Below are 25,604 nucleotides of genomic sequence, written 5' to 3'. Positions count from 1 at the left end.
TGCTGAACAGCTCCTCAGCCTCACCACTATGGCCAGGAGTTTAGCCAAACCTGCTGCGGTTGTTGGGGATGGGACAATATTTCTTTTCTTCCATAAATAACGAAAAACACATTTAATGCCTCGCTGAAAACCATCTCAAACACCATACTTTGTTCCTCCTGTGATTGTAATGGTGTGAAAGGGGGTCCACAGGTGCATAAATACTATGGAGTTAAGTAACCTGCTAGCTTCCGTATGGCCCACATGATTGTTGAATTACTCCCTTCAGCATATTGCAAATGCACGGAGCCTTTAGAGAGATTACATACTTCCATTATTCAGCTTCCCTTTCCTAAAGCTTTTTTTTCTTTTTTTAATCAATCAAGATTCAGTAACAGAAGATTTTTGAACAAATTGCTTCTTAATTCAGCCCAGACTTATACTCCTGCAGGGATCTGGAAAAATATCAGGATCATTAGCCCTAATAATTCCTGTAATAGCACTTTTCTCTGGGGATGGCCAAAGCAGCACGATAATTTAGTACATTACCCTTTAAACTTCACAGTCCTGCAGGGCTATTGCCTTTCCAACATGTGAATGCAAACCTCATGAATATTAGCAGGAGTTATGGATTTTAGAGGTGACTGGTTTGATAGCATGTAATGAATTACGGCTGCTAGAATGAAAAGAAATATAACTCAGCCTCTGATTTAACCACTTTCTTTTCAGCAAACCTGAAAGCCTACTCATAGGTGTATCCTTCAAGACCTGGAAGGAAGCCAATATATAGAGAAAATTGTATTAGAGATACTCAAAGCGCATTGGAAAGCTAAGCTGGTTGAACTGATTTTAATACCTTACTCCAGTGGCTTTCAAACTCAGTTCTGGGGAGTCCCGTGGTTGGCTCAGAAGCTTATTGTTTGTCCCTCAATAAGACCACAAATAATGGAGGAGAAACTTTCCTTAAAGGTAACTCGACACCAAATACTTATTTTTCCAAACAACTACAGAAGATTGTTGGATATATTCCAGGGCACACACTAGTTTGCACAGTGCAATGGACAATAAATACCCCATGTGAACTAAGTATGCACCCCAGAAAAAAACTCCCGAAACCTTTGTTATTCAACAAAGATTCTGTTGAAAGCATGTATGAGTTCTTTGGCAGGTGCCAAAAAGGAAATGTGTTGTGTGTGTTTTTTTTTTTTTAAAGGCAGAGCATTTTAAAAACACTGCCTTCCACAAAGTATCTGCTATGTTCATGGCAGTTAGTTCTTGCTTATTCCTCATTCAGTCCTTTTTCCAATCACATATAAAATACCTAGTCATTTGCATTTTTTTATTATGAAAATTTAGTCTGCATTCCATGTTCACACCAAGCAGCCAATTGTAAATTAAATAAAATGTTAAATACGAAGTGTAAAGCAGTGATGAACTACAACAATACTTCAATGTCACATTGGATAGGGAACAAAAACTGAAAGAAGAGCAATTAAGATCAGATTCCCTTGCTGTACAAATGTGGCATTACCTGAGCTCTGGCACTTGTGTTTTTGATTTTCAAGTTACTAATAATCTATTTCATTTTAGAAGACAATGTGTGAAAATTAATAAATGGCAATATTATCCCACAAGATAATAACAGTAATCAGATTTGCTGCCCAACAGCTACACCTGAATTGTAATTAGTTTCATATCTCCAACAATGCTAAAGATATTTTTTTTAAAAAAAGGATGGCAACAAATGCTTACTGCTGTAGATTAATAAGTAAGAACTGACATTGAGCTGCCATAATAAAACTAGTGTGAATGATTACTAGTTAATTAAATATATATTGTGGTGGTAAAGTTCTGTTAGATGGCCCAGCTCACAGGGCACCCAGATCACACCTATTAGGCTTTGGTTTCACTTCAGATCATATAAATCTTTCACCTTTTACTATTAGGCTCAATACAAAGTTTGATTCAAAAGGCAACCTGAAGGTATATCTTTTCGATCAGGATGAGGAACCTTTCTCATTCCTTGTGGCATCCTTCTTGGGACCGCATGGCAGTGGTAGAAGGGGACAGAGACAAATAGAGGATGGGCAACAGACAGGACACTTTCCCTTGAAAAGTAGGCTACATTCTAGCCATGTGAAATTCAGGGATTGCTACACACACACACACACACACCTCTTCATCCTTCATTTAGGAAATCAAGAGACATCATCCCTGTTCAACAGCAGCTTCCAGTCATGCTGAAGAGGACACAGAACAGTGCCAGTAAGTAATTTTCCAAATGAGAGTTCACACAACCAATATAGAAAGGCATGAGGGCCACATTTGGCACCTAGTCTGAGTTTCCCCACCTCTGTATAGATTATCAAGTATAACACATTTCGGATAACTAATATTTCTGAGGCATATTCACGTGCAACTCTTTTCTGCTCTCTATCCCTTCCTTTTCATGGGTCCAGTTCACATTTAAGCCATTTCTCTTAATTCCTTATACCCCCCTTTCCCCAAAACACAATTAACAATTCCCTACAATCCCATGACCTCCATCCAGGTTTTCATGGAATAACTAATGTTCCTCAAAAGACAGTATCAATTCATTTACCAGCTAGACAACATGAAATCTCACTCCTTGTCAACTTCAGAACAGAAATACTACAGCCAAATACTTGTTTTAGCTTTGCACACCTCATCAAACCTTATTCCAATAAAATATTAAAAAGAGATGCTGGGTCATTTAGCTCTTACCCAACACAAAATACACACCTCTGACTAACAGCATATTACACAGAGCTTTTAGTACAGGCCAGAAGAGACCTAACTCAAACTCCATCACACAAGTGTGGAAATTGAATTTCCTAGATATGCCAGTGCCACCGCAAATCTCTCGCACCTCTGCAAATGAGTGGTTTTCAGAAAAGTTCCCAAGACTGCAAACTAGTATTTTTATTTTTATTATATTTTTTTTACTAGAATTACAACTAGAAAGTGGTTCCAGAAAGAATGTACTAACCTCATTGATAAAAGTTTGTGCTCCCCTGGGACTCAGAAGTAAGATCGCTCTTCGTAACGTATCTCGATAGCGATTCAACTCTTCTGTTTTCATAGTAGTGAAAAGGCTGGCAAAAACCCTGCTGATGTTTCTGTCTACTTTTTGTAAAGATACATCAAGTCCTAGCTTTGAAGCTTGGTCCAGAAATCCTTGTAGACCACGGATATCTGCCAAAGAGAAACACAAATTATGTTCTTGGTGTTTTAAAGTTAGGAGCAAGGAGAAAGCAATGACAAAGGCCAAGATGCAAAGAGATGCCTTGCAGGGCACCCAGTGGAATTTTATCTGAATAAATGACTTGTATGCCATATCAAAACCTACCCATGGAAGTCTCCATATACAAAGACAACCCAAGGCATTTTGGTGCTCAAGGTACAAAACTCACAAATATGTATTTACCCAGTGCTATTTTTCTAGAAAAAGAGGTGCCAGAACTCACCATGAGTGCCTCTCTTGTTCTCTTATAATGGCAATGGCACCCACCTGAGAGGTGCCAGAACTGAGTTCCGGCTGAAAAAAAAGCCCTGCCTTTACCTTTTCTGATAGTAGTGCCAGACCTGATGCCATTGGGCATGGGGGAATGTCTGGGTTCCCAGAACTACGGCTTGTAGCTCTATGTATTCTGGCCAACATGCTTTGAGTTAACAATTGGCTTTCCCCACTCCCCCGCAAAAGGTAGACAGAGTTGTCTTCAGCTGTGTGCTATCAGTGTGCTTTGCCAAGTTAATTTCATCTCCCTGAACATTTCCTGTGAGCAGAGCGGTGCCCTTTACTTACATTTCCTGGAGATATGTTAAATGCAGCAATTGCATGATATCATGGAGCTATTTCCATGCAACCCACAGTTACTTCCATCAAGGTCAATCTGCAAGCTGCCTGTGAGAACCAAACCTGAGACTCTGACAAACCCTGATTTCACATTCTTATCTTCTTGTTGTTGTTTGTTTGTTTTAAAAAAATGCTTTAGGATTTGGGAACAGTGGCACAACACAATGGTGCCCTACTGTTAGTGCCAATGTCATTGGTTTGAATTTGAAAGTGCCTTGATCAAAGCAGTGTGCAGGACTACTTACAAACATCTTCATCTGTGTCCAGCAGTGGGTATTTTTGCACAATAGAAATACACTGAGATCATTAGATTCCCCCCTCCCTGTAGCTAACATGGCCAACTCATACTAAATATGGGTAACTTGATATTTTTGCTCAATAATATGAGAGGTTTAACAAAGTTATAAGAGGAACTTCCTTACCCTGAGAGCCGCTGTGCATGTGACCCATGCCATAGAGATACAACTGTGAATGCCATTTCTATCCTCACCCTCCCTCCCTAACATTAAATATTCCTCATTACAGGACCAACTGCATTCAATACGACATTTGTATACTGCTGTGCAATGACACTTATTTGTTTAGAATAGATCAGGGGTCAGCAAACTTTTTTAGCAGGGGGCTGGTCCACTGTCCCTCAGACCTTGTGGGGGGGGCCAGACTATTTTTTTGGGGGGTGAACAAATTCCTATGCCCCACAAATAACCCAGAGATGCATTTGGAATAAAAGGACACATTCTACTCATGTAAAAACACGCTGATTCCAGGACCGTCCGCAGGCGATTGGGCCGGATTTTTAAAATCTAATTGTTTAGAAACAGCAAAAAGAGAAATATTATTATATAGTATATATGGTGTGTGTGTGTGTTCATAATTATCAGGACTTGGATTCATACTTTGTAATTTATAACTAAGTCTGGATTCAACCTACTGCTTGCCATACACATTCAAATAATAATCACAATGATAAGGATGCAAATATATTTATTGATGCTGTCATCCTGGTGTTTGCCTTTTGCAAATTCAGACTCTCTGATCCGTTGCCATCTTTATTCTTTCATGGCTCTATAGTATATGACATGCAGTGACAAAGTAGTAGTAGTTGTTTTTAATACTGTCTGGTTCTTCATATTAATGCAGAGCTTGACAAATAGACAATCCTCCTTTTGGGTTGACTAACGTTACGTTTTTACCAGCATCTAAAGCTGCTTTGGAAAAAAGGAACATTATTTGCAGTGGATGATGAATGAGGATGCTATTGCTTTAGGATGAATTATATTCTCCACAAACTCACTGACCAACCAGATAGGAAAGCAAAAGTATTCAGAAAGTCTGAATGAAAAATGGGAACTGTGGTATGTGTGTAGTGGGAAAGGAGGTGTTTTGTCTTGAATAGTGACTAGATGTTGCATATCATGTATGGCAGGGAAGCACTAAAAATATTTTTAATTAAAAAAAAACACACACACACACACATTCCTGCTCCAATCCCAGCTACAAGTTGGAACTCACTGCCAATAATTTCTATGGGCTTTGGATTCAAAGGACTCACTTAGAATCAGATTTCAATGGGTTTCCACAGTTCTCCTTTAAGCATACTACTAAAAACGCTTTAAGGTTGACAGAATAGTGTACCTGAGGATATATGGCAGGTATAATGCAGAGCACCTTTACCCATTGTGGGACTCATTTCAAGATGTGCCAGGCCACATACTGTCAAGAATGAACGACAGGTTTGTCTCTCACCATAGTTTGTTCTCAAGTTCAAAACTTTACTTCTCTGCATAACTGGCAAACATTTATATGGGGAGAATGTAGAGATTAGGCGAGGGACTCAAACTTGCTTCCTCCCTCTAGTGTCTCCTGCCGTTAAGGATCACACTCACTCTGGTCTACAAAGCCCTACTATTTGATAGATGTACATAACCGTATCCTTGCTTAGGGATGCTTAAGTAATTCTATTTCTCTGAATTTCAAAGCTTACTGGCCTGATCTGCACCTCCCAGACAAATGTGCAGATCAAAATGTATTAATCCTTTGGATTTTGCACTTCTCCAAAATTGGCGACACAGGCTCAGTGCAAAATAAGAAAGTATAAAAGGCACACCCAAATGCATACTCTGAGATAAAGGGCGTGCATAGATATATAATTTGTGATAAATTTCATAATAAGGTATGTATTTCAATACAAACCACTTGAACACATATTCCCATGTGGCAAATTAATGTGGAAACAGGACAAGACTTCTAAATGAACACTTGTAACACTGGTGCGAATCAGAAATAGAATGATCTGCCCACCTCTATCCTCAGTTTTGTTCTGTGGTCACACTAGAATGAGTTGGGATATTTTGGAAAGGAAGCAAAATGTTGGGAGCTGGTTGCATGATTTTGTTTTAAATAACCATTCTCCAGTGCTCACATTGGACAAACGCATGTGTTCCTTCCTTCTAGGAGGAGGAGGAGCTGGGAACATTAAGGGCCAGACATTTAAAGGTGGCAGGCATATGTGGTGAAGCCACAGAAGGCAACACAGTCAAAGTGTGGATACAGATGCAGGATCACTCATCCCTCCCTGCATAACTGACCATACTAATCATGAATCACTTTTGCAGGCAAAGGAATGATTTAGTGGTGGTACTAAATTTCCTACTGAAACCATTCTTCACATTAGGTGTGGTGTGGGAAGTTCAGTTATTTCAGAGTCTCCTGTGGCAATAAGTCAATTAATGTTGGAAAGGAGAGAGGCAGGCATCTAATCTCCAGCGCTACTTATGCTCCTGCCATCGAGGTAAATGGAAAGGGGAGTGTGCATTTGGGTGCTGCTAGGATGTGGCAAGAATGACTTTGGATGCAGGTGAGAGGGCTGATGAGATAAGTGGGAGTGGGACAGCTCTCTTTTAAATCTATGGATTCACTAAATAGCCCCCCCTTTACCCCACTTGGGAAAGAGGGAGAAATGATTAGCCAATATAAGGAGAACCTATCTCTACTTCATGTACCCACTCAATGGTCAGTTTGTGCCATTACCTCTCGTTTGTACATGTTTGTATTGTACCCAACACCAGAATTTTTACAATGGGAGCCCACCCTTTCACTTATTGTTTTCTAATCTTCTTTCTCCCATCTTCCTTTTTCATTAAATTGTTTTGTTTCAGCTCCTACCATCTTCCAAAGAACTCTCATTTATGGTTGTTTCATGTTATGCTCGTGCTTTCAGTTGACAAATTAACACTGCACGTACAATGAAATGTCTGCCTTGGCACTAAATACAGTGGGGTTTTTGTGTGTGTGTGAAATCTGTTTATATTGCTACTTTTCTGTGTCTCACTTGTGAAAAGACATTTCCCACATACTTCGTCCTTGGTGGAATCATCAGCACGGATCAATCTTTCTCAGTACACATTAGATTTCCTTGTTCCACCACTTCACTGCTTCTGTATTTACCTTTACCTATTATCTCATAACACTTTATCTTATTCGCATTTATAGTTAGTCAAAGTGGACAACACCAATTTTCCAAGCTAGCGAAGAGTATCATTATGCCTGCCGGTTATATGCTGTGATTTGCCTAAGCTAAGGAGCTTAACTTTAGATCACTGTGCCTTCCGACTCATATAACACACCTATAGATTAAGGACATGATTTTTTTAAAAAACAAAAAAGCTATGGTAATTGTATTGCTATCAGACAAAGGCAAAGTTTGATTATTATTTTTTAAAGTTGCTTCATTTCCCACAGATTAACATGAGTCTTTCATTAATGGGATTCCTGGAAAATTCTAATCAGAAATGCCACAGCTTGTGACTTTGATAAAAAGTTTTGCTCTGTGAAGAGGATCAAACAGTTACTGAAAACAATAAACATCCCTAATCCATATTCTTCATTTAATTCCATCAAAAATTGCTGCCACACCTAGTTTCTGAGCCACCCCCACCCCAAAGAGAGGTGTCTCCTCACACCACAGGGGTCTGAGACTTGTCTGTCCATTCCCAGCAGCAAGGGCTGGCAGACTGGTTGGCTGGGCTCCCTTGCCCACGACTTGCTTGCTTATTCCGAGGCTGCCTCAGCTTCTTGCAACCAGCACTCCCTGGCCAGCCCCAGAGGCTCCATTCGCCTGCAGAGCTTGTAGCCAGGGCTTCTGCAACAAACAACCATGCAAGCCTTTGGGAGGCAGAGACGCAAGAGGGCATCAGAGGAGGGCAGGAAGGAAAGAGGGACAGAGGCCAGTATTGCCCATGGCACCCCAACTAGACCCACGCTCCCTTTTCTGTCTGCAGGAAACCAGAAGTCGTAACCACTCTTATGTTTAAACCCTTTTCACAAGAACAACCTTACTCTTTCAGTGGCATTCACTTTTGCTTACAAAACCTTGGTGCTCTCCATTTACATACCCTCCTCATACGCATCTAAGTGCCAAGTTCCATGCTAACTTGTACGGTTCTCGAAAAGATACCAGGAGTTTCAGGCTGTTTAATGAACAGCAGCCTGAGAGTAAATAAAACCTTTCACCTAGAAGCAGCAATAAGGTAACATGAAGCATGGGCAGCAGAACTGGAAACTCTGTTTGGCTGGCACCCCAGCTTCCCCTCACAGAACATAACAATCACAGATTAAGTTACAGGTGGGTAGCCGTGTTGGTCTGCCATAGTCAAAACAAAATCGAAAATTCTTTCTAGTAGCACCTTAGAGACCAACTGAGTTTGTTCCTGGTATGAGCTTTCGTGTGCATGCACACTTCTTCAGATACTCTAAGGTGCTACTAGAAAGAATCACAGATTACATTTCTTTATTTTTAATGCCAGACCTTCCAAGTGTCCCTGTTTTCTAGGGACAGCCTGGATTTACAGATGCAGTCCCAGTTTCTGATTGGATCCCAGAATGTCCCACTTTTCCTTAGGGCACCCCTATTTTCATCTCAGAAATGTTGGAGGGTATGAAATGCTCCTCTTGGGGCAGCTATACTGAAGCCTCTCTTGCATTGCCATTTGGGGCGCTTTGTGTGCCCCCCCCGCTTTGATACCTACCTGTATGTCTCTACTTCTCTTCTCGGCCTTCTGTTTTTTAATCATACTTCCTCTAAGCAATCTTAAACTTGGAAGAGTTTAAGATTGCTTAAAGGAAGTATGATTTTTAAAAAGTCTACTCAAAGAGCTGCTTTTTGCACACATTATTGATTTGTTTACACTTTCCTAGGTCTCTCCTTTTTCCATTCCCAACACCTTCCAATAATGGCCTCTGCTATGTTTTGCCCCATTTTTTACAGGCTGTATGTGAAAGCTTTAAAAGACATTAACACTATTGTCACACATTAACAGTTTTCAACATACCCCACATGTCATTCTGAATCTCAGTACAGACCATGAAACAGACAATTGGTGCTGCATGTCTAGACTGATGCTTGTTGTTGTTCAGTCGTGTCCGACTCTTCGTGACCCCATGAACCAGAGCACGCCAGGCACGCCTATCCTTCACTGCCTCCCGCAGTTTGGCCAAACTCATGTTAGTAGCTTCGAGAACACTGTCCAACCTGATGCTACATGGATTATATTAACTGCAAGCCTTCTGGGCTTGCTGAAGAGACCAAGGAACACAACCCTCCCACAACCCACCACCACCCTCAAAATACATGAATGGATGTACCTTTGATTACAGTATCTTATGATTACTATAGTACAGGAGAACCTATATACCTTTGTAGTACATGCTGGCTAGAGTTGGTGAAAGTTGTAGTCCAACAAAATCTGGAGGACCAAATACAGTGGTACCTCTGGTTACGAACTTAATTCGTTCTGGAGGTCCGTTCTTAACCTGAAACTGTTCTTAACCTGAGGTACCACTTTAGTTAATGGGGCCTCCTGCTGCTGCTGCTGCCACCCCGCCGCCGCCGCATGATTTCTGTTCTCATCTTGAAGTAAAGTTCTTAACCTGAGGTACTATTTCTGGGCTAGTGGAGTTGGTAACCTGAAGCCTCTGTAACCCGAGGTACCACTGTACCACTTGACCCTGGTGTATTGTGTCCCCTTTATTATGACTAACTAAAAAATCCCAGCAATTACAAAATGGAGCATTGCTGTATTTCATAATGGGCAGCAAAATCTGTTCATTTTACTTCTAATTTCTTTTCACTTCTGCTTAATGTTCAGCCTGATGAAGAATTTTGAGGAAACCAAAAGTTTGGTCAGTTCCTTGTAATTTGTTGTTGCTGAAAGGTATTGAATTGTTACTGTAACTGTTGGATTTATTTATTTATTTTGTAGTAGACCAATAGGGCTCCCTGCAATTTTTTATTTCCACCCTATGAGAAAGTTATGATCATATTTTAATAATAATAATAATAATAATAATAATAATAATAATAATAATAATAATAATAATAATAATTTATTTGTACCCCGCCCATCTGGCTGGGTCTCCCCAGCCACTCTGGGCGGCTTCCAACAAGCCATGTGTGTGTGGTTTTTAACCACAGGACTATAGGATCTAAGGTACATTAGAGATTATCTAGTTTAACCCTCTTCTCAATGCTGGTTTCACAAGAAAGGATGCAACTACAGCATCCCTGAGCAAAGCCTTTCTCTTTGAGATTCAGCAGGTGATAAAGGAGTAGTATTTATTTGAGAATTTTGTTTTTAAGTTCTTTGATTTTAACTGTGGTTCCACACCTACAAGGGCCAAGCAGAAATTCTATTATGTAAGTGAATAAACACATATCCCCAACGTCAAGAGAAAAAAGACCTCAACTTTTCACTTTGTTGATTCCCTGCTGCAGCCCACTCCAGTACCTTGTTTCCTAAGGTTGAATTCCTCCCCCCCCCCCACTTCATTGTCTTAGAGGGCAAATGAAACACAAACCCTTAAATAGTAGAAATAAGGAAGATGCCTTGACTTCTCCTCCTAAACACTTAACCACATGCCTTGTTAAGCCCAGATGCTGTAATCAGCATGCAAGTAAGATAACTTCAGATGACCAGAAAGGTTCTCAGGAAGCCACGGGCACCTATTTCTAGACAGGTAAATGTCATTTTGTTCAGGGTGATACCATTTGTATGAGTGGAAACCAGCATTTTCTTCATAAGCTCCTTCTCCCCACGAAACAAGGAAACTGCAAGTAGATAGTAGCGCAGTTTTGCCATTCTCAATATAGCCACATTTCCTGTTTCTGTATCAACATCTGAATTCTGAATGAAGGCTATTCTTTCCCAAGTCAGTCCCTAAAATCAGTCAGCTACACTTCCACAAATAACAGCTCACATGGCTGGTCTACCCACATAAACAGTGTAACATCAACACAGCCTAGTCACTCAAAATCTTTCCTTTCCTTCTGTGAAGTGGAAAATCTCAACTTGCAATTTTCCAGTTCAGGGAAGAGGAGCCACAATCTCAGGCGAGTTCATTGCTCTGACATTACACTACTCACATGAGTTTTATTTTGGTCTGGGGGTGGGGGTGGGGTGGGGTGGAAGTTTATTTTGACAAGAAGTCTGATTCTCAGACTGAGGAGCAGTTCTGCAACCAAATGCATGAACAGGTGGGGCTAATTATTGGCCTATGATGAGAGGTCATTTTTTGAAGACCATTTCTGTATTTTTAGCACATACAATTTACTCTCGTTGAATTTAAAGTAAGTCTGGAAGCAAATTTTGTTCCAGAAATGGAAATGAGGGACATGACTAAGAAGAGTCTGCTAGCATGGTCTTCTGAAAACCACCAGGCAGAAAATGCTGCAAATGTCTTCCACTTCAGAGCTAAGGGTGGGGAAGGGGGACCTATGGCAGAGAGAGGCAATTAGGGAAACCTCCGTGTCTATGTACCACACACAGATTCTGTGAGCCTGTTAGTATTGCCTCATCCAAAGCCCAAATGGACAGCTTAACAGAATCAATTTTAATACAGTATTTGAAGCAAATGCATCAATAATTATCTTCACAAAACAATGGTCCTTGAGAAAATCAAAGGAATTCCTATACTTCTCAAAGCAACCCAGATAGGGCAGGGGCATAGACCCAACATGGCCGTTTTCTCGTCAAAGCCTTTTTCCCCCCACACAGGAGCAATGGAACTAAGATCACAGAAAAAAAGGGTATACAAATTAAGCTTCAAGCTCTATCATCTCATACTGTGTGCTCACAAAATTCAATCACATATGCAAACTGCTTTTGCCAAGTTATATTTTGTATATTTCCCTGCTGTTCTTTCTTCTGTGTGGGGGCAGCAAGAGCTTGCTTCTCTCGATTGACCCCTGGAGACTATTATCCCATTAATTGCTTTACAAAATCAAACTTTCTGACTGGTGCTACAGCCTTTCAAGTGCGGTGCCAAAGCTTTTCATATGGCTGGCAACTTGCTTGAAATATTTCCATTTAAAACCGCTTTTAAATGGAAATGTATATTGCAAATTTGGTGGGGGGGATGCTTTGGCTCACAGGAAAAAAAAAATCTAAATTATCCTTTCGACTGTCAGTCATTTCCTGAGAATTAAAGCAACTCCAGTAATAAAAGAACAGCACTATATTCCACAGTCACCCAAAAGTGCTTTAAAGGTAGGCCAAATAAATCAGTCAAGGGCACCATCAAGCCAAATTTAAACTTCCAATGATTTAAATGGAAGAGGAAAAATCAACCGAGCCTAAAAATGCTTAATTCTGTACCCCAGCTTTTTAAGGCAATGCTGAGGCATGGTTTCCTAAATTTCAGAAAACCAATGTATACTTTTTATGTAAGTTGTTTATGTTTAAAAGAGAAAGAACTGCATGTTCTCACAAGTGGCTATGCCCTATGTTTCACCATAAAGAATAGTTCTGGGCATGTCTGTCAGCTGGTAAAAGGCAAGGCAAGAAGACCAGCACTGAACAGTTAGTCATGCAGAGATGCACAGGGCAACCTCTTGTCTAGCTGAAGACTTTGGGATCACAGGATATTATGTTACATTATTCTTCATGGTGCTGAGACCAGTGGTCCATATAATTCAGCATCACCTATGCTGACTGGAAGGATGGAGGTCACTGTGGCAACAGGCTGCAACCCCAGCCTCCATGCTTTCCTTTAAAAGTCCCACAAGCCATTCAGGGACTTGAAACGAACTCGTGCAGAATGGGGTCAAGCCCACTCCTTTAATGACCAATACACATTTGTGGCAACCACTCAAAACATCTGTAAGAGGCTTAGCTCAAAGATGTATGAGTTCCAGATGTGGGTGCAAGCCCACTTGTCTATTCATGGAGCCAGAGTGTTTTGTCATTTGGACTTTCACTCGAAGCACAAAGAACAAATCCATTAAGTCACTTATGCATCCACTATGCTCATTAGCTAAACACCCTATTCCTTAGCTGAGTCCTATGGTTGCCATATGTCTGCTTATCCCAGAACAAATCCTGTTTTTCATGGGTATATCAAATGAGAGTTGCCATAGTGATCCATTGTTAAAAGTAGAAGCCGGCAAATGTTTCCTCTTTTTTGCTCTTCAAAAAATGGCAACCCCACTTAGCTCAGTTGGTAGAGCATGAGGCTTATAATCTCAGGGCCGTGGGTTTAAACCCCACATTGGGCAAAAGATTCTGCATTGCAGGGGGTTGGGTTAAATTAACTTGGAGGTCCCTTCCAACTCTAAAATCCTACTTCTGGTTAATATCCAAAACCACTCTTAATATATTTTGTGTGATTGTGTTCTGAAACAATGAAAAAGGGCAGTATTAATAGCCAAGCAAGTTATACTCCTTATTCCGCTAACCATCAAAAGCATAGATTTACACTAAGAAATATTTGAAGACTACTACAGGCAGTTGTTGAATCATCTGTTGTATCATTCCTGAAATAGCTGATACAGTCTGAAAGCAGGGACCTCCCGAAACACCCAGCAGAAAAGAACAACATCAAAACTACCCTTAAGGCTACAATAACCCTTTCACATTTAGCACAAAAGGACAACCACAGGTCCCCTGCTGGATTTTAGTATTCTATATTCAAATACATAAAGGAAACTATTTCAGGAAATTAATTACCATAAAAAATCAAGCAGACATAGACCAAACTCAATGCAGGAGAGGGATTCCCTGAAGAACTATTTCCACTCAACACACCCATTTAATTTTCCACACTGCCATAATTGCACCATTTCCAAAGTAATAAATCATCCAGTCTGAATATAATAGCTTTTCGTCTCCCCACCTTCTTCCATAGCTGCTACTAATCCATGAAAAATATGTTTCAAGGACACTAGATACGGTAAGGGCAATGTCCACCCATTCCTGAGAATTATCAGTTTGGCCTCCTCAAATGTCTTGTGCTTTCCTGGAAATGCATGTTGAAAGGAGGGGGGTGGGTCAGTGCCAACCTTTCCCAACAACATCATAGGCCTCTTCACCTCAAGAAGTGAATGGGGGAGCACAACTGCTGGCTTCTGCTATCGACTGCCCCTCAAACCAAACCTAGTGGCAGTTCTGGTCACCACATCTCAAGAAGGATGCTGTAGAGTCAGAAACAGTGGAAAGGGCAAGCAAAATGATCCAAGGGGTTAGAGCAACTCTCTGAAGTGAAGATGTTACAAGATTTAGGGCTTTCTTAGTTGAGAGAGGAGGAGAGCAATGTGAGGCATGACAGAGGTATATAAAATTATGCACGGTGCCAAGAATGTGGATAGATGGAGGTTTTTCTTCCTCTCTCATAATACTACACTCTGAGAAAATCCAAGCAATCTATATATTGGAAGCTTCAGCATAGGCAAAAGGAGTTACTCCTTGTCATGAACTGGCAGGATGATGGATAGGAAGGAGAGGGTGCCAGCGAGGGGTGTAACAGGGACTGGGACACACGTGGGCAAGATGGGGATGGGGAAGGAAGTACTCACAGGGTGACAGAGGATGGCGAACAGCTGGGGGTCAATGCACAGGAACCAGAGCAGCAGGACCCATCACCAGAGGTGCCCCTGTCTCCACAAACACTGGGGGGTGGCAGCTCTGAAGCATAGGGAGCAGCAGGAGGGGTGCTCAAGGAGGCTGAGGCAGGCAAGGGCCCACAGCCGAGCTCCCTAGCTGGCCAGGTGGGGCTCACTAGTTCTGGGAGGAAGTGTGTGTGATTCTTCAGCTGGAGTATAGGCTTGGAACAGGTGAGGGTCACCTGCCTCATCAAGCCCAGATGCTGCAATCAGCATGCAGAAAGGGAAGCAGAGCTGAGGGGCTGGGTCTGCTCAACTTGACTTGATGACCTTGACTTGGATATTCCTGGAACTCTATGAGACTGTGCTTCAGGTTTGACTCTGGACTGTATCCTGACTGCCAAAATTCAGACTTGGCTACTTGGACTGTATTATTTGATATACAGTCGTACCTCGTGCCGCGTTCGCTGCGGGTTGCGAACGGCATGGGTCACGAATGCGCCGAACACAGAAGTAATGGAACATATTACTTCTGGGTTCGGCGGGTGGTGCATGCATAGATGCGTCGCACCGAATCGCGACCCACGAGTGCACAGAAGTGGCGCTGCGGGTTGCGGAATGCTCCGGATGCAGACAGGACTCCAGAACGGATCCCATTCGCATCTAGAGGTACCATTTTGTGTGGGGGGGGGGTTCACCCAAACTGCAGGAACCAGTGGTGCTGAACAGTATCAAAGAAAGATGAATAATACTCAGATAAAATGAACAGAGGTGGGTGAAATTATTACTTAAAACACATGAATCAAAGCTAGAAAACATTTGGTGTGACCCAAAAAGAAACCACCCTTGCCGATGAAAAATGTAATAAATGTAATAAATTATAGCACATAAACTACTTGCCCCAACATTTATGAAATGCTTGCCATCTAAAGTTGTGCTTTAACAGTGCTCTTGCTTACTGCCACAACCACAAGTATCCTTGAGTAAGAATCCCTGAATTCATAAAAAAATGCTCTTCCTTTTCTAATGAGCTTTTTACCAGCAAGTTCTATTACGTACTATGCCCTTTATAAAAGTGCATTCAGCAGTTTTAAAGGATGCAAAATCAATTACAACACAAAAGTTATACCCAGGCCACACTGCAATGTTTTCTGTTGAGAAACAGATGGTTAAAGAGGTACCCAAACTTAAGCCGCCTATTCTGTTTATGGGCTATTATATTTTGAGAGCTCTGCCTATAACAAACAGAAAACGTACTATGGACTGAGTTAATCTGTATTTTCCATCAATACAGCGTGAATAAACTTCAGTTTCAAAAATGTACTTGTGGAAAAGAATGTGTCTGCTTACAACCTTTTTATTTTTAAAAACAGAACTCCTAGACACAAGTTACGTTGCAAAACTATATTGCAGAATGTTGTTTTATTTGTCGTTTGCACCCTGAAAATGGAAAATGCCACTTAGGGGGGGGAAAAAGGTTCCAATAACTAAAAAACAGTCCACCTGCGATAGCTCAGTCAGCAGAGCATGAAGCTCTTAATCTCAGGGTTGTGAGTTTGAGTCCTGCATTGGGGAAAAGATTCCTGCATTGCATGGGGTTAGACTAGATTACACTCATGGTCCTATCCAACTCTACGATTCATTTTCCCATTCCAACTTTGATAATTAAAGCAACTCACAGATGCTCACAGTTATTCTGTGAGTGATCACAATTTTTTTCAGAATATCGTTGCCGAGAATGCTTAGCAGAAAAACCTCAGGCTTTTTTTTAGAAAGGTTAACCCAAATATTTTTTTTCAGCTCATCATAAACAAGGCACCAAAATTCTCTAATCTTTCTACATGTCCATCACATATGATACATGTCTCTATTACTTTCCCCACACTTCCAACAGCTGTTTGCTATGTTTTTGTACATCTTTGAAAGCTTTGATGGGTTTAGATACCACCTATATTGCATCTTTAACATGTTTTCTTTAATTTGAGAGAAATTTTTCTATATGCCACGGCTGCAGCTCGAACATTGATAGCAATGAACTGGAAAGGGGGAAATGTTCCAACCATAACGGACTGGCAAAATAAATTACGGGAATATGTAGAAATGGCGCAACTGACTAATAGCTTGAGAGGCAACACAAGACAAGTATTCGTACAAAAATGGGATAAATATAAGAAATATTTACGAAATTACCGGTATAACAGTGGTATAACGTCTATGGCAGCATTTGATTGACCCTTATATAGTGAAACATATGAGGAATAAGTCAAAAGGCACTAACTGTTGTAAGAATGTATTAGAAGGAATATAAAGAATAACTCAATAATGATAGGTATATTCATTATAGAATAAGGCTATACACCGGGAAATGATAGGAAGTCCATCTACACCTTTTTCTTTCTTTCTGGTTTTTCCCTTCTTTAATTCATGTTATAAATAGACAAGACAACAAAAGATAGTAAAAATACGAATCAGTTTAATTTATGCAAGTAAACAAAATACTACTTGTATATGGTTTTTGCTTACATGGATTGTACATATGTTTACTCAACAAGATGTACAATACATATGTATATGTATATGTTATATGAGATACGCTATATGAAATGTGTCATATGATATAAGACTTGTTAATAAAGCGAAGAAGAAGAAGAAGAAGAAGAAGAAGAAGAAGAAGAAGAAGAAGAAGAAGAAGAAGAAGAAGAACTGAGGGGGGGGGAATTCTGTGAGTGATCACTTTAAGATCCTTGATGTATTACTCATTTTGCCATATCCGTGTGGGACAGCTAGAATACAGTTTCCAAGATGGCAGCCTTAACCCACAGAAAACTCCAGGTGAAACAAAACTAAAATGCATCATGCAAAGCAGGAACTGAATGCCACCAACTTTAGTTAACAACCACCAACTGCAACATGAATCAGAAGGGCCTGCAGCCATTGCTGTTCAAGTTATGCTTTCATGGTGGCTTAGCTTCTAGAACCTTCATGTTGGTTAGCAACCCCGTCTTGATAACAAGCTTGTGCTAGAATAAGCTCCTGCAGTAGCATTTTGATCACTGCTAAAATTCTGCTGGTGAAAGTGTCCAAAGAGATTTAGTCTCTAAGGTAATTTCATCACATAGACAAAAAAACAAACAGAAATGGTACAGTTGCTGAGTATCAACACTGAACATATATTTTAGTGCTGTATCCAGGGGCAGCCTGAGAAGTTTTGGTGCCTGTGGCTAAACACACCCCTGTTGTCCCCATGATGAGTGAGGCATGAGGCTTGGCAAGAGCTTCTCCTTGAAGTAAACACCTTGCCGTGCCCGAGCACCCTGTGGGGCAAGGTGGACGAAGATTCAGTAAGGGCTTCTCCTCAAGGAAAACCCTTGTGTAACCTTGTCCCTCTGACAGGTTGCAGGGAGTGGGACAGGATATTAGGCAAGGAAAAGCCCTTACAAGGCCTTGCTGCCAGGAGGGCGAGGGAGAGACTTGAAATTCTGCAGGTGGCACACTGAAGTTCTAGCCAGTAAAAAGGTAAAGGACCCCTGGATTGTTAAGTCCAGTCAAAGGTGACTATGGTGTTGCAGCGCTCATCTCGCTTTCAGGCCAAAGGAGCCAGCGTTTGTCCACAGACAGCTTTCCGGGTCATGTGGCCAGCAGGACTAAACTGCTTCTGGCGCAATGGAACACCGTGACAGAAACCAGAGCGCACGGAAATGCCGTTTACCTTCCCGCCACAGTGGCACCTATTTATTTACTTGCACTGGCATGCTTTCAAACTGCTAAGTTGGCAGAAGCTGGGACAGAGCAATGGGAATTCACCCCGTCGTGGGGATTCAAACTGCCGACCTTCTGATCGGCAAGCCCAAGAGGCTCAGTGGTTCAGACCACAGCACTGCTGCTGTGAGGAATGAGGAGGAAGCTGGAGCCTGCTCAATGTACCTGCGCCATCCTGCCCCCTCTCCCCGCGACCCATCTAGTCAATGTCCTGACATGCCAGACAGGCCGGATAGTGCTGGTGCAACCACACATGGTCACGATGGGGACTACGGAGGCAGATCCAGCCTCCAAGACGCATGCTATGCCATCACCACCACTGCAGCAGTGGCAGAAATGGATGCATTCTTTGGAGGCTGCCGCTTCTGGGGATCATGCCGCCTGAAGCGGGCTGCCCTAGCTGTTTCCAGTAGGAAATGCTTCCAGTCCTAGGAAGATTCCATGAGTCCTATTTGAAGTAAGTGGCAATAAGGTTCTAAAACTCATATAGGTACATTCAACCCTTGCCGAGTGCTCCTGGAATGACTTAGGAATCGGGTGCCGTTTGGGGACCAATTAATTCTCCTCACTTGGACACACATTCATGGCGAGGGAGGCTTTTTTAAGCTAAGAAGTCCTTTTGTCTTCAAATTATGTGGCCCCGGAGAAAATTGTTCAGAGATAGGTTATTTTTAGCATAGTTTCCCAGAATTTAGAAGGAAACGGCCGCATGTAAATAGCAGAGATGTAAACTAATTTGTACGAGATGGACATACAAGTAGAGTTAGCGTCCATTAGCTCAGAGACTGAAATATTAAAAGAGTCAACTAAAAGGTACAGAAAGGGCTGTGAGTTCCTTTGAATGGCTATAGCTTGTGAAAGAATTAAGCTGATGCTTAACCCCCCCTTACAAGAGTAAAGACACTGAAGGACAACAAACCAGATGTTGGCATGAACAAATTGGCTTGTGCACTAAGAATAACTAGTCAGATTACATTTGTCAAATTGAGGCAGGAATTGGCTTGGTTTATAGCAGACTGGATGGTATGCAATAAATTGTTTATAGGCTGTCAAGTTCAGAAGGGAGAGAGAAATCCTGCTCCTTATCAATCCTAACACACACACACACACACACACACACACACACACACACACACACACACCTTATATTGACCACTTTGTGGACTACTGCTCCTATACTGAGAGGAAGAAAGTGGCTGTTTCAAATGACAGTGCTATTATAAATAAACCAAGGATGGAAAGAAACTGAGAGAGGGAGTGGTTTTTTTAAATGATGGCAGAGGTTTCAGCAGAGTTAGTAGGGGACGACAAACATGGGTGGGAAGTGGCAATTTAATACAAGGTTTGCTTTTGTGTGTTCTTTGTTGAACCAATATCTGCTATTTCTCCTTGTTAAAACCGGTTTGTTTGTTTGTTTGTTGTTTTATATAAAAGCAGCTCATTGGCAGCTCTCCATCCCTGCTTTACTCAAGCGTCTGTTGTTCTTTACACCATCATTTCCCCCTCAGTGTTACTCCACCCACACTTCATTCAAACGTCTGCTATTGTTTAAAACTGCCACTTTCTTCCTTTCAGCGTTTCTCCCTTCTCATTGTTGTCAAACATTTCCCTCTTCCAGTTCTCACCTGCCTCATACGAGACAGATAAAGGATGTGGATCTCTGAAATATCCCATAGTACCTTCACACAATCACACAGTTCACTCCTGGTACCAGGTGTTATCTTCAACGTGAAATTCCAGATTTGATGTGGCCATTTAGAACAGAAATTTTATCAACAAGCACACACTAATACCGGTAAACGCACACCCTCCATCAACTGACCTTAACCTTCTCTTAACTGTCAGGCTTGCTCCTGAGATTCTAGTCATCATAAGGATACAGTTACATGCACCATCGTGGGGTATGTGTGCAAAGGGGGCTGAAGAACAGAAGACATGGAGGAGGCTTGGAAATGGGGGTGTGCAAGGGAGAGCTGGAGGGAAAAAAGGGTGAAGGTGAAAATGGGGCAGAGAGGGAGTTGCAAAGATGGAGAGTAGGAGGCATGGGGTGAAGATGAAAGCTGGGACATGAAAGGGTATGCAGAATAGGAATGGATGACTGGGTGGAAGGTGAAAATAGTGGTTAGCAGTTGCAATGTGTGTGAGGGGGAAGATAAGGGATATTATCAAGGGGGGCAGGTTGCGTGGAGGGGAGTTGCACAAAATGGGGAAGGGGAGGCATGAGAATGGAAGTGAAGGTAAAAAATGGGTTAAAAGTAGGGCTTTGGAGCAGAAGAGAGAGGTGGCTTCAGGAAAGGTGAAGAGCATGTTTAGTAGCTGTATGTTTAGAAGCAGCTCTGGGGGATTAAAATGGGGGAAATTGCAGGGCTGGTGTGTGAGCAGGGGCACAGCCTCTTTTTTTAAATGGCAGTCTACTTCAGCACTGCAAAATTTAGGAAAGAGCATGTATTAGGAAAACAAAAACCTTTCCTTGCTAAATCTTATGGAAACGCCAACTACAAAAGCAATATAGGAAAGAGAGTTATTCTCCCTCTGTGTGTGCATATTTTCTTAGGTTGAAAAGCCTTTTAAAAGGTCACGCTGATTCAGCTAAGTCTCCCCCAGTGACATTATAAGAGCCGCATGTCTCTTATGTTTACACTGGGTATCGGTATCAGTAATAGACACTCTGTAATTGCAAACAACATTGTTGTTGGTTTAATATGTTTCTCAGAGAAAATTTCCTACCTTCGGAGAGTTTGGAAACATGCATGGTAAAACTAAAGCTAGGCATTCCATGGGGGGGGGGGGAAATGGGTTTGCCAACCCTGGATAATGCCATTGGCTCCAAAGTGATGAAAGAGTGTGTAATTTTGAGGGTGGGGAGAGAAGTCCCAGGTAAATGAGGGGTGTTTTAATTCCTTTCTGATCACCACTTTCCCCCTTAAACTCCATTTCTCTCTTTCCCCTTCCCTCATTTGAAGATTTCTTTCTACATTCCTCAGCATTTACTGCTTCTAGCCTTGCTCTTGCCCGGTAAATGGAATGAAATGACATTTTAGCTGTAACCTGCCTTGAGTCCCTGTCAGGGAAAAAGGTGGGGTGTAATAATAATAATAATAATAATAATAATAACAACAACAACAACAACAACAACAACAACAACAACAACAACAACAACTGTGAGAATGATCAGGAACATACCAGAGAGTAAATCCTATTGAACTCAGTAGGGCTTAGTTCTGAGTAAATATGCTTAGGATTGCAGTGCAAGGCTCCATGATCTTTACCCAGTTACTTGGGAGTAAGCTCCATTGAATACAGTGGGACTTACTTCTGAATAGACATGTAAAGGCTTGCATGCATTGTAAGGCTCAATTTACAATAGAGGAATAACCACTCCACACGATTCCTAAAAACAGCTGACTGCTGAAGCATTGCAATTAAATAATTTAATGTGGATTGGTTACATTTTCCTTCAAAATTACCAAAGTAATTACTCCACACAGTGTCATAGAAAACGCAGCATTAAACATCATGAAGTAAGACAATCCTGTGTGTTGCAGGAAATATAAACTCATTTCTAAACTTTCTGGCCTACAGATGTACTTCCGCACCTCATTTCTCTTGACAGTTCCTCGCTATCAGTGAAGCTGTTGAACTGGAGAGCATATTGCCAACCATATATTATCGCTCTCTGCCAAAAGCACATGCTTAGAGCTGCATCTAGTTACAGAAACTAACCTTGATTCTTGGAAACATCCCAATCTTTCTATGCTGCTGGGTGCTATCAACGAGAGGTGTGGCGAACAGCTCTGCTATCCAGGAGAGTTGGTGGATTGATTGTGGCTTAGGAGTGCAACATGTAAGAAGTCCCTGGTTCAAATCTTACTTGTAACTTGTAATATTAGGGGAGTTGAAAGGGAAAACCATCTCATCACTAAATCAAAACGCTGTTCATGTCCTCTTCCAGATGGACCACTATATCTTGCCCCCAGTTACTACCTCATAGTGGTCTTTAAGACTTTTTTTTAAGCCTCTAAGCTCACAGAGAGCCCATCTCACTGCATAAAGGCAAAGAATGAGATCATCAATACATGGCATTGAATCTGATAATGGGACTGCAACCATGGATAGCTCAGCTGGTTAGAACATGGTGCTGATAACGCCAAGGTAAGGTCACAGGTTCAGTCCCCATATGGGACAGCTGCATCTTCCTGCATTGCAGGGGTTTGGACTAGATGATCCTCAGGTTCCCTTCCAACTTTACAATTCTATGACTGGAAGCTCCCCTTAAGTAGTTTCCCCTTTATGGAGCTAGGGAAGGTGCTTGTGAGTCAGGAGAGGAGCTTTGATAAGCTGGGATGCTCCCTGACATATACAGCAACAGAATAAGGAAGAGGCAAGAAGAACACGGGTGGATGTCAACAAATGCAGCTTGGGCTTGTTTGGCCACTTCTTAAAATGAGCTCTAAAACATTTATTCTTGCCTCTTCCTTACGTCGGTTGCCTTGTCTATTATCTAAACGTCAGTTTTAACTTGCTTGGTGTAGGCATCAGCCTTATTTGGTATGCTAAAGCGTATGTATAAACAATATATTTGGCGGGGGGAGGCAGTGATTTCCCAGGGCTGTGTCATGCGATAAACGCGACATCTGAAAGCAGCCTAACAGCAACAAGGAGAAATAATTTAAGAAGGAGAAAGCATTCTGAAATATTGCACTGAAATATTGGCATGCATATGTCCCTGACACAAACAGGTGGGAATGGAAGAAGTGAAGTCTCTTAACGGCTGTCGGAGACGCTCTGGCAAGGAACACCGTGGAAATACAAATAAGAAAAACCAGAAGGAAAAAGAAAAGGAAGGTCTAGTTCAGATACTTAGTGGCTCCATTAAGATTGTCTTTAGACGAACACAAGGTTCCAGTTTCAAATTTTCTACAAGAAAAACAATTTAAAAAATAGAAAACTCTAGAAGTTGTCAAGCTCCCCGACATGACAGTTCACTACAGTAACAGGGCTCCGTTCCTGGGTCACTACGGAGATAACATACTGGCACTGGGTTGCTTGCTTGCTATGCACACAAGAGACTGGAACACCTGGTTGCTATGGAGACAAGGCCCCAACACAGGTGCTTGAAGTCCCCTTAGGCCAAGAGTGGCTGGTGCGGCCTGCCCTGCCTCTGCGGCGCTCAACAGGGTAAACAGGCTAATGGAGACAGGGCTCCTGTGTCATTAAAGGGGGGATTTTGAAAGCTCCAGCTTTTCTCGCCATAGCAGCAGCACCACGGAGCGGGAAAGCTGCGCCTTCAGAAATGCTCCCCTTTTTACAAAAACGGTATACACCACAGGTATCTTGTTCCCTACGGGGCCTATCAACCCTATATTTGTGCCCAACAATGAGGTCCTGAAAGGGCCCAATTTCTCAGACAGTGGCACCAATAGGAAGCAACATCAAGCCCAGAACTGAGGCGAGAACAAGGCATTGGAATCCAATGGACTCCAGCCACCTCACCCCAAAACCCTGTATGACTAAAAAAGACTTTTAACAGCATCGCTGCCCCATAACCAATTCTACACCCCAGCCGTTATCACAGCTTCTCCCTTCTACATCCCAAGGTTGGCACTTTTCCTGACAGATCTTCTGTATCGTTAACAGCCTTGTGGGAAACACTGAGCCAAAGTAGTACCTGTGTCAAAAGTCAAGGGTGAAACGGGGCCATAAAATACTCTGCTAAACAAACAAACAAACAAATGTACTTTTCTTTTGTGGCTATTTATAAACGTTCCAGTCATGATGGTCAGCGCCATTTTGTTCTTCCCACATTGCACCTAATTTTATTGGGCAGCTTTGCTTCTGGAATACAGCAGGAGCCACCCCATTGCCTAGGCAACTTTGTGACACTCTATTGTTTTGGCACTGTGCTGTATGTAGCACAGCTCTGGAAGAAAAGAAAAAATAGCATAAGGGGCACTAGGCAATGCTTCCTGTCTCACCATGCTGTGCTCCAGGAATGTGCCAGAAGAAAGGCAAATGCTGAGCACGCAATGGGTGAATTTTGTAGGCCCCACAAAAGCAAGGATGGAGGGGGTCCAACTTTGGACCCTGTGTGAACAAGGCTGGAAAATTAGAGAGCAACTTTCCACCCATGACCTAGAATGGATCACATGGAGGTACTCATGGTATGAAATGGTGCCTCCACACTGGGGCTCCATACTTAGCTGCTCTGATTTCCATGACTGCTGCAACTCAGGAAGAGGTCACTATTGTCATTCAAATCACATGGAGAAGCCCTTTCATACAACTGGTGTCTTTACATGACATTAATGGACATTCATAAATCTTCAGGCCATTGTGTAAAGGCTATTGCGCATCTTAATTGGGATATATGATCTTAGCATTCCCCCCCCCCAGATCCAGCAAAAGAGACAAAAAGTGAAGTGTCTAAATTAATAGCAACAACCCTATAGCTTAATTTTCCCAACTATTCTCCACAAGAAAGGTGAAGCCTTCCTATTAGCGGTAAAAAAAAAAAAAGCCAAAAAAGGCAGTATTGCTCACCTGGGAAATGTACATTCCAAATCTTTCCAAGACCACAACTTGCATTTAATCAGCCTCTTTCCCCCTGAGTATGAGAGCAGAGCAAAAGTGCAGAATATTTTAAAGTTTTACTGGAAGAGCAAAGTTGGGATGAATGCTTGTGAAGACAAATAATGAATAAATATGCCTCATCTATCACAAGGGCTATGCAAATGGCTGCGCATTTTCTCAAAGGAGAGTAGCATCAAAAGCAAACCTTTTCGGAGATCAAAGCACCCTTTAGATAATTCCGCTGTACCATCCTTGAACTGTGAGCCTGATCCGAAAAATATGAAGGGGGTCGGGAAAGGGTATTCTCGACATTATGAACTGCCATTTGCTTTTTGAAGCAAGGGGATATTTTAAAAGGGAAAACAATATAGCACTGATGAGCTGCATAGCCTTGAGAGTAGTACATTTTCTTGATTATGAAGTACTGTGAATCCTATCAACTCCAGGACAAGGCAGAAACTAGAAAACATGGTGAGTATAAATGAATTGTTTGGCTGAAGTGTATACTTACAACCCTGTGGCTGAATTCTGTGGGCTCCGATGTGT

General features: G+C 41.8%; 1 protein-coding gene and 1 non-coding gene across 5 annotated transcripts in view; one reads left to right on the top strand and one right to left on the bottom strand.

Moving 5' to 3' along the window:
* The window catches only part of GRID1 (glutamate ionotropic receptor delta type subunit 1), a 668,524-nt gene that overhangs the window by 270,566 nt on the left and 372,354 nt on the right, over window positions 1-25,604 (bottom strand). For all 4 annotated transcript variants that reach the window (XM_033148827.1, XM_033148826.1, XM_033148829.1 and 1 more), the window contains exon 4: window positions 2,990-3,195. In XM_033148827.1, the coding sequence (XP_033004718.1) occupies window positions 2,990-3,195 (206 nt within the window). The remainder of the gene's footprint in view (window positions 1-2,989; window positions 3,196-25,604) is intronic.
* TRNAI-UAU lies at window positions 13,334-13,406 on the top strand. The gene has a single exon. It is a non-coding gene; the product is annotated as a tRNA-Ile (tRNA).

Source organism: Lacerta agilis, chromosome 5, assembly GCF_009819535.1.
Source record: "Lacerta agilis isolate rLacAgi1 chromosome 5, rLacAgi1.pri, whole genome shotgun sequence".
Classification (NCBI taxonomy): domain Eukaryota; kingdom Metazoa; phylum Chordata; class Lepidosauria; order Squamata; family Lacertidae; genus Lacerta; species Lacerta agilis.
This window is presented reverse-complemented; position numbering and strand designations above follow the sequence as displayed.